Below are 17,177 nucleotides of genomic sequence, written 5' to 3' on the forward strand. Positions count from 1 at the left end.
ATGACTAATATAAAGATCACTTTGAAAAGATTCTACAGTGCCTTGGGCCATCTATTCCACCCCATGCTTCCATACCTTTCAACGCTATGTCTTCTTGCATTAAGAACAATGGACGAGTGTTTGGGTACGAAAACGGATAAGTCGATTAATTTATCCATCGAGACGTGATTTACGATTTTAACGCCTTTTCCCACCCTTCCTCAGTCAGTCATCATGAGAATTAAAATTGGAATTTAGCGAGAAATAACTATAACGACAGTTTTTTCTTTTCTATATCAACGTGTTGATCTATCCTGTTTGTTACTTTGTGAAAAATTATTTTGTTATATCGGTAATCGAACGTGATAGTTAAATTTGCAAGATTTTAACTCGTGTCATTTAGTATTTTGTTTGTTTGTTTAATAAGGCGAATTGAACGATTATTGTATAATTATTATTGAGAGACTTCTCACCTTCTTTGTTGGCGCTGCTCTTGATCTCCGTTGCTTTGGGTGGCGCCGAAGGTTTAGGAATTTCTAGAAAAAGTAATCATCCATTTTGTTAAATCACATTATATCTTACAATTGAATTAATTTTCTAGAGTATCAAGTATATATCGAAACTTTTGAATAATGAAAATTATGCAGAAAACGATTATCTGGAACTGAGTATATTTTGTTCAAAGATTTTTCTCTTTTACTTTGACTCATTCTTTACAGAAAAATTCTACAAGATGTTGCATGTATATAACTTGGTACAATAGTATCACAAAAAAAACTTACCATAAAGCCTAATAGAACCTTCGGTCTCTCCTAAAGAATTTTTACTGATGCATCGATAATTTCCAAAATCACCAGCTTGAAGATTCTTTATATGTAATTTCATATGAGCCCTGTAGCTATTTTCCATTATACTAGTTGTATATTTCTCATTGGAAAGTATCATTTCATTTCCTTGAAACCAATAGCTCATTGCTCGTGGAAATGCTTCGGTGTGACAATCGATTGTCACGTTGGTACCAGCTGGTGCTCCGACCAATTGATTTGGTACGAAGATCATTGGTGAAACTATATTGTAAAATGATATAAAATAACTAATTAAGAAATATTTGATTATAAATTTAAATACAAAATCTATGAAATTTATCTCATTATCGATTGACGCGATATTTTAACGAGATTAATATTTTTTTCCTGTCTTTCTAATTTTCTTTTAAAGTGAAAATTTCTTTAGAATGGGTGTGATTTGAAAAAATGAAATACGGTGATGTAGTGGGGAAACGAAACGAAAATGTGCGCCTGTATGAATGCAACCCTTTAGACAAGAAAGACGAAAGATAGGCAACCCGTCATACATACGTGTATAAACAGTTTTGACTGCAAAAAAAATCTGTCTCAGTAGATGTCGCTCGCAAGCAACATTTTCAAAGTGTGTCTGGAGTGTTGCATACGAACAGGCGCGCATTTTTATATTTAAATTAATAATTAAATATATAATTACAAATTAAAAGTACAAATAATATTATAATAATATTATAGAATAAATTATCCTCGAAACTTGTTTATTTGAACTTTTAACTTGTGTGATATGCACACATGTTTTTTTTTGTTTTCTTCGGGGTTATTGTTGTTTTTTTAACAACGGTGGAAGAGAGTAACATTATTAAATTGTAGATGTAGATGTATACATAAGAACATAAGGCTTACACTTTCCTGGACGACTTTCAGTGCGAGATACTCCATAGTTGGAAACGAGTTGGAAACAAAGTCAATTATCGTTTGCTCGAGACTAGGATTGCGAACATGCTCGAGTTAAAGTCGAACAGTAGGGGATGTCGCATAGATGCTTTCTTCTTCTTCTCTTCTTTCTCTTTCTTATTTTACTTCAATACAATGGAAAAAGTCAGAAGATGAAAGTGACCTTTTCGCATTTTCCCTTTTTTTTTTTGGTACTTTTTTTTCAAACGATATTCAACAACAACGATTTCCTTCGATTCTTTTTCTTGGTTTTTTTTTCTTTTCTTTTTTTATTTTTCTTCTTCTACTTCTTTTTCTTTTCCGTTTATTTCTAGAGATACTAGACTTTGGTAAAATGGGTACTGGAAAGTTTAGAAAGGTTTTACTTTGATGCATCGTTGTAATAAAAGAAAATGCTATTTTCATAATTAGATTGCACAATGAATAGAACGAAAGTGTAGTTTCATTTTTTTTTATTAGAAAAATATTTATGGAAAAAATATATTGAACAAAATAAGTAAATACAATAATCTCCCCTATAACACGGTACTCTTATAATGCATTTTCATATTACGCGATTTCGTGTCCTTCGTATAACGCGGGCAGTCCCCACTTTTCACGAGAAAAGTTAAACGTGAATCATTTGTACATAACGTGTTATACAAGAACCAATATACCTTGTTATAGGGGGGATTACTGTAATTGGAATTATAATTAGTGTTTCGGTAGTGTGTAAGTAGATAATTGTAGAAATAATTCTTTAGTATCCTCGATTGTTCGTTCCTAGTGTGTCTTTTTCCTTCGTTCATTCGTTTTCTCTTCGTTAGAGGATAAATTTAAGCTTCAACAAGAGTAAAGGAACGTTTTCCCTGGTGAAACATACAGTAGTAGAAGGAATAGAAGTACCTTGGTCTTAGATTAATTTAGGTCTAACTAACGACTCGTTGGAAACTCTGTCGAGAGTACATGAAGAAGAAGTAGCTCGAGAGGTTGAAACGAATGGAGACAACGGTGGGTGAAAAGGTGTTGGGTATAGTTGAGAAGTGGCTATTAGTAGTGGACTAAGGAGAAAGAGGACTCGATGTTTCTACCGGAAAATCGAGGGGAAGTATGCGTTAATTAGGGGTCAGCACCAGTAATTTGCGGATTTGTGGGAAGAGGTTGAACGCATGCTATAGCAATAGTACTACACTACTTGATATACAGGACCCAATGGAGATGGTTGATATACTTTTGTATAGAGGATGTAACTCATCCGTTCATTCGGTATCTCGTTAAATCGTTAATTACGGTTTATAGATTAGTTGCTTTTGTTAAATACCAATTAAAAGAGTTAACAAGTTAGAAATACGTCGACGCTGGGCTTTAATTTAATCCAAAAGGATTATAATTATATTATATGATTTTTCATTTTATTCTTGCATTATAATTTGGTTTGACAGAAAAGATATTAAATCACTGATGTCCGGTATTAAAAATTTCATTCGTATAATATAATATATTCATTTTTTAGAACGAAATAACGTTTTTTGATTCTTGTTAATTGTACGAGCGTGTACTATTTCATTTTTAAATATTTAGTTATAAAATAATAAATTATTATTTTATCTAATGGAGAAAAGCCCAAGGTCTTATCTGTTTTTCAATGTTTTCTCAAAATAAGCTTATTAGTAATAGGAGAAAATACATTAGAGTTTCTTCGTTTGTTTTATGGTAAAGCGTATGAATTCGAAGAAGTGGGTACGGACCGTGGGATTTCTCTTTCTCTCTACTGTGAACAACGTCAGTGTTTATTTTTAATTAAGTAGATTAACTAGCCGAGTGCACCGCTCAAATGTACGAGAGTCGACTAAGAACGTAAAAGAGTCTTATACGCCCGAAGTAAACTTTGTCATTATTTTTTTCTCATTATTGAGAGGGTGGTTCCCTTTCCAATTTTATTATTTGTCAAATTTATTATATTATTTTAAAACTTCTAATGGATCCTTTTAAACAAAAGTCTCAAACATCATCAAAAAGCCAAATTTTTCTATGAGTGACATACGAGTTTAAAAAAAAAAAAGATACTTTTACGTAACACAAAAGAAGGATGCACATATGCATGTGGATGTCAAATCAAAAGTTCACTACGGACGCTTCTCGTGTTTGTGTGTGTTTTTTAACAATTTTCAAAATATTATTCCTGATAAAACATCGCATTCAAAGAGAAAAAATAAAGTATAGTGCTTATTCTGTAAACCTAACATAACATAACACTGATAAGACTTTCAACGCGAATTCAGGGTTTATAGTTGTTGCCTGCTTATATAGTTTCAAAAAAAGCAAAGCATTGAGCCACTATCTTATCGCACAGAGGATATATTATATTATTATTTTAAAACAGTCTCTCTCTAAGAATTTCAAGTATGTAAGTTAAATTTAAAACAAAATAAACTAAGAAATTATTTCATTAAATCGTAGTAACTAGTAATTTATCTTCATTAATTTTACGCTAATACGTAATCTTACGTGCTACAAAAGTTTTGCATCAAATTGAAATTAAAATATTATTCTCGAAATTGAGCATTTTAAATTCGAAAAGGAAAAAAAGATAAAAAGGAAAAAGAGAAATGTTTGTAATAAAAGATAGTGTCTAGTGGTATGTAAGAATAACATAACATTGGTAAAACTTTCGTCGCGAATTTCGTGTTTCGAAGCAAAAGCATTGTTTCCACGTTGGTCCTTTAAATAAAATATATTTCGTCCGATCTAAATATTTTACGAATAAAGTCGGCTTGTGCTCTTGCCTACCATCCTTTCTTTACTTTAACAGGTAAAGAAAAAGACGAGAAAGAGTATATATACCTACATACATATATATATGTACCCAATATACATTGTCCATTTTCACGTATGTATATGTGCACACGTATGCGGGGTAAATGTAAAGATACACGACCACAAAGCGAGTGCAAGCATAGGAAGTGACACGAACGAATGGAACGCATAAAAGGGAAAAATGAGCAGAAGCAGAGGGACGCTTGTGCAAGGATCCCCGTATTTCCCTCGGGCTTTTCCAACGTCACCGTCTCCCCCTTCACCTCTCTTTTCACGATTCACCACCACCATATTACCACCAACATCACCACCACCATTCACCACAGCCTATGAAGAAATTCTACTTGCTGATACTTTTTTTTTGATACTTCTTTGTCTTCGTTATTCGTCAAATGAAATTTAATCAATATGTCTTTATACGTTTTTATTCTTATATTCCTTTTTTATTTTTCTTATTTTAACGTTTTATTAGATTTATGTAAATTTAATATCTTTTTTATTATACTATAAGAAATAGAGTTTTTATATTTTTCAATTTTTAGTTTTGTCAATGATAAATTTTTGGAATATATATATACTACGGTTTTTCTGTTTCGAATTATTTTTATGAAATTAAAAATCAATCATTACTTTAATCTGATAAAATATTAGTTTATATCGTAAGTTCGTTGGTTTTCGAATAATTAATAATTTTCTTTTGAAATAATCGTATTCTCCTTTTCGTCATTTACTTTTGAATCCTATTGAAAGAAAAGTTTAAGAATCAACAGGTTCACAATCGTTCCTATCGTATCTCACGTCATGCATTTACATTCGATGCATTCCTTTTCATTGTCTGCCATTGGAAATCTTCATCTTATTCATCCATTCTTTTCCCTTTAATATTCAGACCTTTTAGTTTCTCCATCTCTCTTTATTTTTCTCTTTTTGTACGTCTCAGTGTGCTTGTGATAACCAAGAAAAGAAACTTTCTTCGATGAAGTTTTTCCGATGAATTACTTCAACGCTTGTTGCACCATCATTACATCTCTCTTCGTAGAATATTAGAGAAAGTTGATATTGAAGAATATAACTAAATCTTGATGTATTCAATTTCATTCGAATGCTACTAAACTCATTTAAGTTTTCTTTTAATATTATATTTACTGGGCTTATATAAAATTATATCTATATATAAATAACTAATATATTTAAGATTGTCATTGATTTTATCTCAAATTATTTTTATATAAGAATTACGTATATTTACGTATATTAATATTAATATAAAATAGAGTATATATATTAATTAACCCTACCGCATAAACAGAATTTGGAAGAAAGAATTATATTATTTCTTTATGAGAATAATAAAAGTAAAAAAAAATCAAACGATCGATGAGATTAATTTCTCGTTAATTATAATTGTAAATTATGATTATATAAAATTTAGAATTCAATATATATTATACCTATATATAAATAACTAATATATTTAAGATTGTCATTGATTTTATCTCAAATTATTTTTATATAAGAATTACGAATGTTTACGTATATTAATATGAATATAAAATAAAGTATATATTAATTAACTCTACCGTAAAAAGAATTTGGAAGAAAGAATTATTTTATTTCTTTACGAGAATAATAAAAGTAAAAAAAAAATCAAACGATCGATGAGATAAATTTCTTGTTAATTATAATTGTAAATTATGATTATATAAAATTTAGGATTCAGTATATATATATATATAAATAACTAATTATAAATTGAGCATGATTAATACGAAATGATTATAATACAAATTCTATCAAATAGATTGTTTTCAATTTGGAATCCTTTTATATATAAATCACTTAATTTGAAATGATATATTATGATATTTGTTTCTTCTATTTGAATATCGGATTTAACAGGGAATCATCAACGACTTACATTCAACATCAACGGTGATCCTTTTGCTGACTGTTGGTGGCACGCCATTGCTTGCTATACATAGATATGCTCCCATTTCATTGCGTGTAATCCTCGTCAAATTTAATTGCTCGCCTTCGTATTTGTTTACTAAAATCAGATACAGGAATTTATTAGTTTGATCGTTTTAACCACCTAATTATCGTACGATTTAATATGTGCAATATAAATTGTTATAAAAGTGAAACATATTCATCATTCGATTAGACAATTATACAACTTAATAATAAACAATATAATTTAAGAATTTAATTATTATTATTATTATTATTTTATATTAGTATATTAATGAATTGATAATATTAAATCTGTTTAATACTGTGATATATTAATATACTATACATAATACTATAAATTGATATACTTATAGTATTATTATATAATAAATACTTCATATTTATTAATATAATAAATAAATAATATTATATATATTATATTATATGTAAGATTCGTGAAAAAAAACTGGACCGCTGGACCGACTGCTGGACCGGGACTCGAACCACGGATCTTTCGCTTTCCGGGCGATTGCTCTTTAACCAATTGAGCTATCCAGGGCCCACTGACCAGTTCCCTTCCACGAATGCTTATCAAGTTTGGCATGGAGGCGTTCGTCCCACATATATAATATTTAATATTTTTTTAATTTAAAAGTAGTATTTATAAATATTATATAGTATTATAATAAATATTTAATATTTATAATATAATAAATAAACAATATTATATATATATATATATATATATATATATATATATATGTGGGGTGTGTTGAAAATCGAAGAGGTTGTGTGTGTAAATCTGTGTGAGTCCAAGGGTCCGAGAGGTTGTGTGTGTTAGTCGGTGTGGGTCCAAAGGTCCGGGTGCGTTTGGAACATGCGGGGTGGGGGAGAAACCTCATAAGGAGAGGACGGTCACGCATCAGGGGTTGTTGTGGTTTTTCCGAGAGAGTAGCGTGAAGAGAACCGAGTGACGAGAGCGAGTGAGAATAGTGAGTAGAGAGTAGCGAGTGAGTAGTGATTCTGTGAGGTCTGAGTGAGTGCGAAAAGTTGCGAAGCGTTATTGTAATTGTTATTGTAAGGGTAATTGTAATTGTAATAAGCAATAATTTGTGAGAATAAAGAGTATCTTTTATATCTCAAGTAGTGTCGGCAACACGGGGGAATTAGATATCCTTAGCCGGATACAGAACAATTGATTTCCCTATATATATATAATACTACAAATCTAATTATTATTATTATTCTATATTAGTATATTAATAAATTGACAGTAAAAAAAAAATAATTAATCAATCGAAAAGTAACCAAAATTCTTCTCTGCTGGAGAAAAACATTTATTTATTAAAGAAATTTTAAATGGTAATCAACAAAAAATGTTTTCATCATTTGCTAACACTTTTTACCTTATGTAAAGAAAATTGTTCCATTCCTTTTTAAAAAGTTCTTCGATTTTTCATTGACACGAACTAAATGTGAATGTACTCATCGAAGAAATTTTGATTACTTTTCAGTATCCCAAATATTATATTAATATTTGAATATAATAAAAAGTTTATTACATTGCAATATTCTAACATTATTAATTGGACTATTTCAATTTGTATTATTCAAAAAGTATTTGATAAAATAGTATAATTTTGTAATCTTATCATTATAAAATTTGTAATTAGCTATGAGTTTAATCAAGTTGACATATATTGTATTATATTATCTATACAAAGATATTTGATTATTAAACTGATAATTTAACGTAGTTACAAAGGTCGTTTTAATGATTTCTCTGAAGCGAGTTACAAAATGGTTGCGTGATCGCCATTTTAGGATCATTAGTGGTGAAAGGAGTAAAGGGAACGTCAAATAAATCGGCTTCGTGCCGGTACTGCATCAAGGGACGATTTACGAGAAAACTTTCTCTACCTTCTTACGATCTTGAGGAAGCAAAGTAACAATGAGAAAAAGAGAAAGAGACAGAGAGATAAGTAGAACACACTCGTTACAATGACGAGCAGTAACTGCAAGTAGTAGTAGTAATAGTAGCAGTAATAGTATTAGTAATAGTATTAGTAATAGTAGTACCTGTGCAGTTAGACGAAACTGTTTGCGGTTGCTCGTTGGAATGATCGATATTGCGATAACTTGTGAAACGAACCCTTCATGTATAGTTTTTCTTTTTCTCTTTATCTTTTTTTTTTTATTTCTTATGACCTCATAAAGAGTTAATATGCAAATTACGAACTTGAACATTTGCACAAAAGTTTGTAACGAAAATTTCATTAACTTAATACATTTGGGAGACCCTGGGAACAAGTTGATACGCTTATTTCACTTTTTATATCTCATTTCTGCTAGTTTCGTTTGAATTAATTATTTCATGAAAAATACATACAAGAAATCTAACTTTAATATATTATCTTTTTTATTACTAAAATCATCGGGATAATAAATAAGAAATAAATTAGAAATTATTAAATGAAATCAAACTATATTCCAAGGGTTGTTTGATATATCTGTAAAATATCTTGGTCAACAATATTGGGTCTCCCCAATATTTGAGTTTCATTGTGGATACAAGAAAAAAAGAGGGTATGTAGGTATATTTTATTAGGTAGTTCGTAGGTAATATAATTTTTTATCATACTGGATAACAAACTTTATGTTTTAGTTATAAACTAAATGAAATTATAAATTGAATATTGAAAAAAAAATATATATATATATAAATTATGCATATTTAATAGACGTAAATTACAATCTATCAGGTGTATTTTATATAAAATGAATCGATCAAAGAATTGACTTATTATTAAAAAATAATCAATTTATTATCTATTTTCATCAATGTCATTACTTAATACCAGCTTTGCTTATTGTGTAGCAGTAATTAAAATATTTGATAAAATAAGCTTTGTCACAAAGGATTTTTCGTTGATGAGAAAGCTCTCGATTGATCCTTAATATTAATTGTAGTAATAAAACTTTATAAAGTTTGATCCGATATTCAATAATATTGTCATTGAAATAAAACGTTAAAAAATTGATTATTAAAAAATTTCTATAAAAACCACGAAATATTTCATATGATAGAGATATTTCAATAAAAGAATAATTAATTTAACAATTTTTTTATTATAAAAAAAATAATGAATAAAGACAAAAATAATGAAATAATGAAATAATTAATAATAATAAGATAATTTTAATTAATAATAATAAAATAAATTATAATATTATATAATAATTATAATAATAAAAATATTATTTATTATATAAATATTATATAATAATTATATAAATATAAATAGCAAATATATATATATATATAATAATTTAAAAATTTTAAAGACTATTTATATTATACTAATATAAAAGTTTCTTTCCACGAAATATACAGTAGTATATGAAACTTAAAATGTTATTTTAAATACTTTAAGATGAACAAACACCATTAAACAAAACAAAAAAATAACAAAAAAATGAAGACATTTAATAATCGATAATGGTATAACATCAATGTTGATCGAAATAAGAAAATTCAAAGGAGTTGGAGGGGGGGTGAACGTTGGAAATTGGGAGGGGGTGGTGGAGTAGTAGCTGGTTTAAAAGAGAAGGATGAGGAGGAGGAACAGGAGGAGGAGTAGAACACACGTGTCTCCGTAGCTTACTAAAGTAATATCAAGGATAAAATATTGGTAACGAGTTTTTGATAACGACCGTATCGACTCTCGATACGAGCTCATTTCGAGATTCCCTCATCCAATATTAATGTATTCCGGTGTCCTACTATCGTATATATATATATAGAGAGAGAGAGAGAGAGAGCCAAGCGTTTAAATAACGCGTCCTCCTACTCCTTTTTTTTTTCTCTCTCTTTCTCTTTCGGTATGATGCAAATCGAGAAAAAGTTCGACGATCGGTCATGAACGAAAAGAAAAGAGAGGATTGATACCAACCCCACGAACAATATTTATAATCGACGGAGTTATTTTATGAGAGAGAGAGAGAGAGAGAGAGAGAGAGAGAGAGAGAGAGAGAGAGAGAGAGAGAGAGAGAAAGAGAGTAAGAGAAAGAGGAAAATTAAGAAAAAAGGGAATATTTCATCCGAACGATCAGAAATAAATCGGTGATTCGTTATATCAAACTTGATAACGGAAGAATAATAATGTTGAACGAATCCCAATCAACGGGAAATCTTTTCTTTCCTTTTTCTCTTTCTCTTTATCAAAGAATAGAAAGAAAAGGAAGAAGAAGAAGAAGAAGAAGAAGAAGAAGAAGAAGAAGAAAAAAAAAGAAAGAAGTAGCGAACGTCATTGAAAGAAAATTACATCGGGTAGAAGCTCTGTGTAGATCGAACGAATGTTAGTCTTGGGAATCGGAAGAAATGGAGGCAGATCAGTGGCGCTTTTAATGTTCTGTGATTCTAGAAGATTACTTCGTCATTCCGCATAGAAAGATAGAGATAGAAAGAAAAAGAGAAAGGGAAAGAGAAAGAGAAAGAGAGAGAGAGAGATAGTTCTTTTACTAGATCCACGTTTCTTCCATCGCTTTTTTTTCCTCTTATCCGGAATCTTTAGTTATAGAAGAAGAAAGTCTTGAAAATCTTCGATTTTTCAAAAGGTACAATGAAAATCACGATTATATATCTCGGATTAGAATGCTCATCATAGAACTTGATAATGAAAGATTTAATATATCTCGAAATAGTATATAGTTGGGTAATATTTTAACACATTCGCGATCGCTGACGTGAATTCACGTTTTTTCAAGTTTTATTCTTAATTGCTTCTGATTCACGTCATTTTAAATATTAAGAGTTTTATAAAAATAAATTTATATATATATATATATATAAAATATATAATATCAATTTATATTATATATAATATAATATTATTTATATATAAATAATATATATAAATATAAATTTTATATATTAAATTTATAATTAATTATTTCAGTATATAATTTAAATAATAATATTTTATTAAATAATTATATTTTATTATTTGCATTAGATTTAAATAATTCATTATTTTTGCCGGTACTCAGTATTGAAAAAGGAAAAAATATGTCAGTCGCGAATGTATTAATACAATATTATTGGATTGTCCGGTAAGTTTGTGCCGATTTTGACGGAAGATGGAAACGCAACTCATTTAAGTTTTTTCTTTTGGTATATATTTATTATCCTCTTGCACTCGAGGACTCCGCTATGGAGACAATAAAGAAAATAAATAAAAAAGAAACAAAAATTAAACTATTGTAAATCAAATTTAATTTAGTATTATATATCTTAACTATGACTTTTCTTTTTAGTGTTCAGATATCATTTGCTTATAACACGTGAATATGACTTTTTTTTTTATTGAAATTGCTATTTGATTGAATTGATGGTAATATGAATGAGAAAAAAACATTTTTCGATTGCAAAGGGTTAAATTATATGAGCCGTTTATTTTGAAAGTGGCCAAACTCCATTTATGTTCGAATCGAGATATTGAACATAAAGTTGTACAATAACCAGATACAACCGGAAAATAATAATTGACGAATGGAGATAAGCCACTTTTAAAATAAACTTTTCATCATTTCATTAATCGACAAATTTTTTTGTTACCAAATCTTTATGATTTTAAATATATTTGTAACAAATTGCTTCGGAATGAAATGATCATGTGATGAAAATTTAACTATGCGGTAGGAAACTCGATTTTTTTGGAAAATGGAGTTAGGCCACTTTCAAAACAAACGGCTCATATATAAGTGCCAGTTTGTTCCACAACCTTTTTCCATCTTTATGGATAACTTCAAAATTTTGTTCTTCTAGAATTTCTCAGGTTTTTCAGTCAAAAAAAAAACATCATGCTACTTATTAAAAATTGGCACGAACATTTCGGACAACCCAATATTTCAATTATTAATTATAATTAGTATATAATTAGTATAATTAACATATTAATTTTCACGTAACAACTAGGAAAAGAAATTGCAATATCTTGTATTAATTGTAATATCGAAATCTAGTATTTTTGAGAAAATTATTATTATTGTTCCCTAGGTGTTTTACCTTTTTATAGAGGGTGTGAGAAAAAATGCGATAAATCTCTTTTTTTAATCAGATTCTTTAGTTTCGAAAGAAGATCTTCAAAATTTTTGAATATTCATAAGGCAAAAGAAAAATTGTGAATTAGAATGTTCTTCATAAAGTTGATAATAAAAGATTATATTACATCTATAAGTGAACTACGAAGAGAGAACATATTTAAACATAGTTCTGTTCTCAAGTTAGAAGCAAGAACAAACAGAGTAGTGAACATATTTTAACATACTCCTGTTCTCATTTAAGAAACAAGATAAAACTAAATTTCGTAACAAACATAAAGTCAAGATACATTATTTAAAATAAAAAAAAAAATAAATAGAAAAAAAAGCTATTAATCCTAAGTGTTTACAGAGAAGGATTCGAAAAAGAGATGGATGTCTGGAAATGTCTTTTAAAAATGTAATATACAATTCGCGTTTCTTTAATTTCTTTTTTTTTATTTGTCAAAAATCCTATAATTACTTAAATAAACAAGTGTTCTTAAAATGATAAAATATAAAATGACGTAATTAAAACATATCTTAACAGATATGTCTGTTGACAGATAAAAAGAAAAATTATGTATAAAATAAAAAAAAATAAAATGAAAACAGAGTGTTTTTATTAAACGTGAATTGGAGAGACATTATTTTTGATAAAACTATTAATCCTAGATGTTTTAGAAAGGAAGTTGATTTCCATATAGGATGCGAGAGAAAGAGAGCGAGAGAGAAAGAGAGATAGGACTCTAACTGAGCTTTAAATAATATTACCAACTAACGTAGAAATATGTACGTATGTATGTATACAATGCGTATCTGCCGAAAACTTAGGGATATATAGCAGAGATATATGAGTGTACGTGTATTAGAGTGAAAGAGAAAGAAATAAAGAGAGAGAGAGAGAGAGAGAGAGAGAAAGAGAGAGAGAATGAGAGAATGAGAGAGTGAGAGAGACGGGCCAGGGTACTCCGTCATGAATTTGTATGAAGCTTTAGAGGGGCTCAGATGCCCCAGAGCGCGGCTTTGCAGATGTTTCAACAGAAATTCCAGCCTTTTACGATCCTGTGGCTTGCCGGAAAGCACGACGAAGGTAGGAAAGGAGGAGGTGGGACAAAGGACGAAGAGAGAGAGAGAGAGGGAGAGAGAGAGAGAGAGAGAGAGATATGAAAGACTGAAACAAACGAAGCATACGGAGATGGTGAATGGTGATGAGACAACGTGTAGCAAAATAGTTAGACAGGTGAATTCTACGAATGGCATAACCTTACTTATACGATTCGACCATATGCTAATGTAATCTCTCATTAATATCAGACAAAATTGTTCATTTTATGTTTGAATGTAATACTAATGAGAGAAAAGCAATAAAGATCGTGTTGTTTTGACACTAAACTTTAATAATTGTACATGTATTTGTATTATAATTATAAGTGATAGGTCGTTTAAATCGTATAACGAATGATATTTCAAATCTTACATTGCTTACTTTTATTAGATTTTTTAACGATGATTTTAGAATAAAGATAATTAGTTTTAAATTTATATACATATATACTAGGATGCTTTGGTCACACGTTGCTGTTGCTTTATTAACACATTTGAGATCGATGACCTGAATTCACGTCTTTTTAAGTTCCATTTCTAATTGCTGGTGACGTGATTCACGTCATTTTAAATTTTAAAAATTTAATAAAAATATATTTTTATATATTAAATTTATACTTAATTATTTCAATATAATATTTAAATAATTCATTATTTTTGCCGGTACTCAGTATTAAAAAAAGAAAAAAATATGCCGGCGGGAATGTGTTAAAAAACGTTGATTTAATTAATTCTAAACTATTTAATTCAGTCAAATCAATATTCACTAATAATTTATAAGAATTCAAATTAAACATAAAACAACATAAAATAAATAATAATGCACGAAAAAGTATTAAAAGCAAGGTTAATTATGTCATATGTAAATCTGAAAAAAACGTGAAATAATTAAAGTGTAATACAGCGCTATCTATTGAAAACTTACAGTACCTAACGACCTATATAATCTTTAAATGATAAATCTTTAAATTACCAGTAAAAAATAGAAATAATGGCGATAAAAACTATCCTATGTACTAAGTTAAAAAAAAAATCACACAAAATAATCAAAATTTCGATGAGACAAATAAAAATATAAGACAATAATAATTCGATAAGACAATAAAAAAATAAGATAAGATTGGTTTAGTAGTATAGAAGTTTATTGGAAATCAACAATGTGACACTGAATTTTTATATTTAAAGATATATATATGTTTGATATATTTGGAATAGTTTATTAAACGAACACATTTGAAATTTGGCGGGAAAAAAACATTCAAACAAATATACCTTTGTTAAAAGAATTACATAGAAATGGAAAAAATGGTGCAATTAAAACGTTATAATCTTAAATTCTCTTAATTAGGGATATTATTACCGTTGCACACGTGCGCAACATTAGGAAAGTCATATAAACAACATTAAATAAAATTATTTTGATAAAGAACAACGTGCCAGTCTGAAGGGGAATTTTGAAGAAGACTGTATTCCGATTATATACTTGGTATTTTAAACAATAATACACATTCCTTTCGAATTATTATCAATTTTTTTAATACTTTAATACACTCTACTTACATTACAGCAATTTTGAACCACTGCGCAGGAACGATAAAATAATTACATTAGAATGCAAAAAAAAAAAATACTAAAATCAGAACGTTTTAATTTTAAATTCTCTTTGTTATGAATATTATTACTGTTGTACACATGTGCAACATTTGAAATGTCATATTAACAACATTAAGGCCGGCGATACGAAAAAATCGAATTTTTTTTTTCATAAATAGTTAGTTTACCATCTTAAAAATATGTCTGCAAATTTTAAGAATGAAATTCGCATTATTTATCGATTAAAAATTCATTTAAGTGCTTCGTTTCAACTCGGCGCTAGACACGAACGCTAAACTTTGAACGCGTTTTTCTTGAAACGACTTTTTTCAAACTGTGGTGACAGATAACTCAAAAAGTTCTCAACCGATTCTTATGAAATTTAGCACACATTTTCTTTATAGTATTAGCTTCTAGTTGAACTTCAAAAATGCCACAAAAATTATCAAAAATTGCTATTATTGACCCAAAAACCGTTAACAAAAGGGTTAAAAAACAGACTTTTTGGTCTGAGTCGTGCCAATTTATCATTTTTTGACTTTTTAGTTTTTCCTTAGTTCAACTAGAAGATACATGTTTTATGAACACGCTCCGACCATTTTTTTAAATTTCCGATTGCTATAACCAAAACTAAAAATTACCAAGCTTGATACGTTTCGCCGCGAGGGCCTAAGGAGATTGATTACTACAGCAGCCATTTTCAAAAGGAAAACCGGATTCTTATATTTTAATATGTACTGAACAAACATGCTGAGTTTCGAAACGATTCATTGATTCCTTCCATTTTAAATAAGCCTCTGAAAAACGGTCAAAATTTAGGCGTTTACATGTATCGCCGGCCTTAAATAAAAGTATTTTCACACACACACACATAGAGGACAATTTGTCAGTTTATTGTAACATTTCAAAGACAACGTTACTCTGAACATATACTTCTTGCTTTTAGCAATAGACATTTTTTTCGATTAATTAACAATTATTTTAATACTCTATTGTATTCAACTAATATTAATTTTTTTTAACGTTCTTGGCCAGTGATAATTGTAACTTGAAAATTTGCATCTATTAACAGATTCGCAGCCGGCATATTTTTTCCGTTTCTTATAGTAAGTAAGTACCGGCAAAAATAATGAAATTTTGAAAAAACAATAATTTTTACATATATTCTATATATAAATATAAGTTTATATTATTTAAATTTATATTTATATAATAAAATATAATAATGTAATAAAATATAATTTTTTTAATATTATATTTAAATATTATATTTAATATTATATATGTATATTAAAATAATATAATAATATATAATATATAATATTTAATTATTATATTTAAGTAATTAAATATAAATTTAAAATATAAAATTTTTATAAATATGTAAATAAAAATTTTATATATATAGATATAAAATACTAATAAAGTAATAATAAAATAATAATAAAAAATAATAATTATAAAATAATATAAATTTTTAATTTATATATTTGTATATATTTTTATTAAATTTTTAAAATGTAAAATGACGTGAATCACGTCAGTGGCAACCAGGAATAGAAACCAAATTAGAAAAGACGTGAATTCACGTCAGCGGTCGCGAATGTGTTAAAATATCAAATTGTAATTGATTGCTATTCGAACTTTATATAAAAAAATATATTCTATACTTGTTGTTTGATCAAATTAACAAATCAATAATTTTATAAATCAATGTATTACTGAATATTAATTTTCTTAATATTTGTTTTTTCTAATTACAATTAATCATATTGATTTCTCAACGACTCATATGTGAAAACCTGCTATCAAATAAAATTTAAGAAAATCTACGATTCGCAAATTCGAAAAGCAAAAAAGGCATAAAGGCTTTTCGAAACAAATGTTTTTGAATAGAAAATAAAATTCTTT

The 17,177-nt window shown here is 28.1% G+C and overlaps 1 protein-coding gene across 4 annotated transcripts in view; it reads right to left on the minus strand.

Annotated features, from left to right (window-relative positions):
• LOC107070583 (lachesin) overlaps nucleotides 1-17,177 on the minus strand; it is a 279,183-nt gene that overhangs the window by 45,104 nt on the left and 216,902 nt on the right. For all 4 annotated transcript variants that reach the window (XM_089174799.1, XM_015328917.2, XM_089174798.1 and 1 more), the window contains 3 exons: nucleotides 6,451-6,579; nucleotides 762-1,046; nucleotides 453-515 (listed from right to left, as the gene is read on the minus strand). In XM_089174799.1, the coding sequence (XP_089030925.1) occupies nucleotides 453-515; nucleotides 762-1,046; nucleotides 6,451-6,579 (477 nt within the window). The remainder of the gene's footprint in view (nucleotides 1-452; nucleotides 516-761; nucleotides 1,047-6,450; nucleotides 6,580-17,177) is intronic.

Source organism: Polistes dominula, unplaced genomic scaffold (assembly GCF_049000335.1).
Source record: "Polistes dominula isolate Pdom_NZ unplaced genomic scaffold, Pdom_raw_medaka contig_16, whole genome shotgun sequence".
In the NCBI taxonomy this organism is placed as follows: domain Eukaryota; kingdom Metazoa; phylum Arthropoda; class Insecta; order Hymenoptera; family Vespidae; genus Polistes; species Polistes dominula.